This window comes from Anarhichas minor, unplaced genomic scaffold, assembly GCF_050575085.1.
Source record: "Anarhichas minor isolate MPS153535 unplaced genomic scaffold, ASM5057508v1 ptg000123l, whole genome shotgun sequence".
Lineage (NCBI taxonomy): Eukaryota > Metazoa > Chordata > Actinopteri > Perciformes > Anarhichadidae > Anarhichas > Anarhichas minor.
Genome location: NW_027466569.1, coordinates 307,501 through 310,000, shown reverse-complemented (window position 1 = coordinate 310,000; position 2,500 = coordinate 307,501). Strand labels below are relative to the sequence as shown.

The 2,500-nt window shown below is 39.8% G+C and overlaps 1 protein-coding gene across 2 annotated transcripts in view; it reads left to right on the top strand.

Annotated features, from left to right (window-relative positions):
- gpatch1 (G patch domain containing 1) overlaps positions 1-2,500 on the top strand; it is a 22,367-nt gene that overhangs the window by 14,983 nt on the left and 4,884 nt on the right. For both annotated transcript variants that reach the window (XM_076083179.1, XM_076083178.1), the window contains exon 16: positions 1-230. This exon is cut by the window's left edge and continues 17 nt beyond it. In XM_076083179.1, coding sequence (XP_075939294.1) covers positions 1-230 — 230 coding nt within the window. The remainder of the gene's footprint in view (positions 231-2,500) is intronic.

Below are 2,500 nucleotides of genomic sequence, written 5' to 3'. Positions count from 1 at the left end.
TGAGGAGGAGGAGGAGGAGGAGAGCAGGCCTCCCATGGATCTGTTCAAGGCCATCTTCAACAGCTCCTCTGATGACAAGTCCTCTTCTTCATCAGAGGGAGAGAACAACGAGGAGGAGGAGGTGAAGAACACAAAAGAGGACCAGGTCCTCCCACAACTGCAGAACCTCTTCAGCATCAGCTCCTCCTCCTTACCCTCCTCCTCTGTCACCTCATCCAGCCAGCAGAAAGGTAACAGCAACACATTGCAGCGTGAGTGGCTCCTGCCCCGTTTCTAGGCGGGGAAGTAGTTCGCACCTAACACGGTGGTCACTCCGTCGGCTGTCCCACCTGCGAGGATATGCGTTCCTCCTTGAGGTCTCAGAACAATACCTTTGGCCTTTTATCTCACCCCGTAGCTAAATCGTTAGGATTTCGGAATTAATTGTCTTCTTGAAAGTCTTTTAGGGCTAATGCCCTAGGCGCTCTCAATGGGATGTAACCCTAACACCCTGTATGTAACAGTTATGTACATCGTCAATACTTTACTATTGCCTATTGTGAACATTCTCACCATTTATGACTAACACTGCCAAGTCTTCACCCAGAGAACTCACCTTAAGCTCCTCTGCATGTTTCAGTCGTCACATCTTATCGCACCATTAACGGACAGGGGAAGAGGGGTACATTGTTCTAAAGGACCAGAACACTGTTTTGGTTTCAGTCACTTACTAAATGTAAGGCTGTGTTTTTATTTCTGGTTTTCACACAAGATTCACATACAACAATTTCAATTCAATGAAACGGTTACAGTGGCTACAAGAACTAATTCTAGCATTCCTCTCTGTCAGCCTTCACTGATTTTGTAATGAGGTGTTCTCCAGTCAGCTCTCTGACATTCCTACTTTTATGGGGGGTCTATCTTTCCTTTTGATGCTATCCTCTGATAGCAAAAGGGTCTTCTGTCCTCCAAGTGGTTAAGACAGAAAAGGGGTCTTATTTTGGGTAACTAAAGGGTCTTATTTTGGGTAACTAACAGGGTCTTATTTTGGGTAACTAACAGGGTCTTATTTTGGGTAACTAAAGGGTCTTATTTTGGGTAACTAAAGAGTCTTATTTTGGGTAACTAAAGGGTCTTATTTTGGGTAACTAAAGGGTATTATTTTGGGTAACTAACAGGTCTTATTTTGGGTAACTAAAGGGTATTATTTTGGGTAACTAACAGGTCTTATTTTGGGTAACTAACAGGGTCTTATTTTGGGTAACTAACGGTCTTATTTTGGGTAACTAACAGGGTCTTATTTTGGGTAACTAACAGGGTCTTATTTTGGGTAACTAAAGGGTCTTATTTTGGGTTACTAAAGAGTCTTATTTTGGGTAACTAAAGGGTCTTATTTTGGGTAACTACAGGGTCTTATTTTGGGTAACTACAGGGTCTTATTTTGGGTAACTAACAGGGTCTTATTTGGGGTAACTAACAGGGTCTTATTTTGGGTAACTAACAGGTCTTATTTTGGGTAACTAAAGGGTCTTATTTTGGGTAACTAAAGGGTATTATTTTGGGTAACTAACAGGTCTTATTTTGGGTAACTAAAGGGTATTATTTTGGGTAACTAACAGGTCTTATTTTGGGTAACTAACGGTCTTATTTTGGGTAACTAACGGTCTTATTTTGGGTAACTAACAGGGTCTTATTTTGGGTAACTAACAGGGTCTTATTTTGGGTAACTAACAGGGTCTTATTTTGGGTAACTAAAGAGTCTTATTTTGGGTAACTAAAGGGTCTTATTTTGGGTAACTACAGGGTCTTATTTTGGGTAACTAACAGGGTCTTATTTTGGGTAACTAAAGGGTCTTATTTTGGGTAACTAAAGAGTCTTATTTTGGGTAACTAAAGGGTCTTATTTTGGGTAACTACAGGGTCTTATTTTGGGTAACTACAGGGTCTTATTTTGGGTAACTAACAGGGTCTTATTTTGGGTAACTAACAGGGTCTTATTTTGGGTAACTAAAGGGTCTTATTTTGGGTAACTAAAGGGTCTTATTTTGGGTAACTAACAGGTCTTATTTTGGGTAACTAAAGGGTATTATTTTGGGTAACTAAAGGGTATTATTTTGGGTAACTAACAGGTCTTATTTTGGGTAACTAACAGGGTCTTATTTTGGGTAACTAACGGTCTTATTTTGGGTAACTAACAGGGTCTTATTTTGGGTAACTAACAGGGTCTTATTTTGGGTAACTAAAGGGTATTATTTTGGGTAACTAACAGGGTCTTATTTTGGGTAACTAACGGTCTTATTTTGGGTAACTAACAGGGTCTTATTTTGGGTAACTAACAGGGTCTTATTTTGGGTAACTAAAGGGTCTTATTTTGGGTTACTAAAGAGTCTTATTTTGGGTAACTAAAGGGTCTTATTTTGGGTAACTACAGGGTCTTATTTTGGGTAACTACAGGGTCTTATTTTGGGTAACTAACAGGGTCTTATTTGGGGTAACTAACAGGGTCTTATTTTGGGTAACT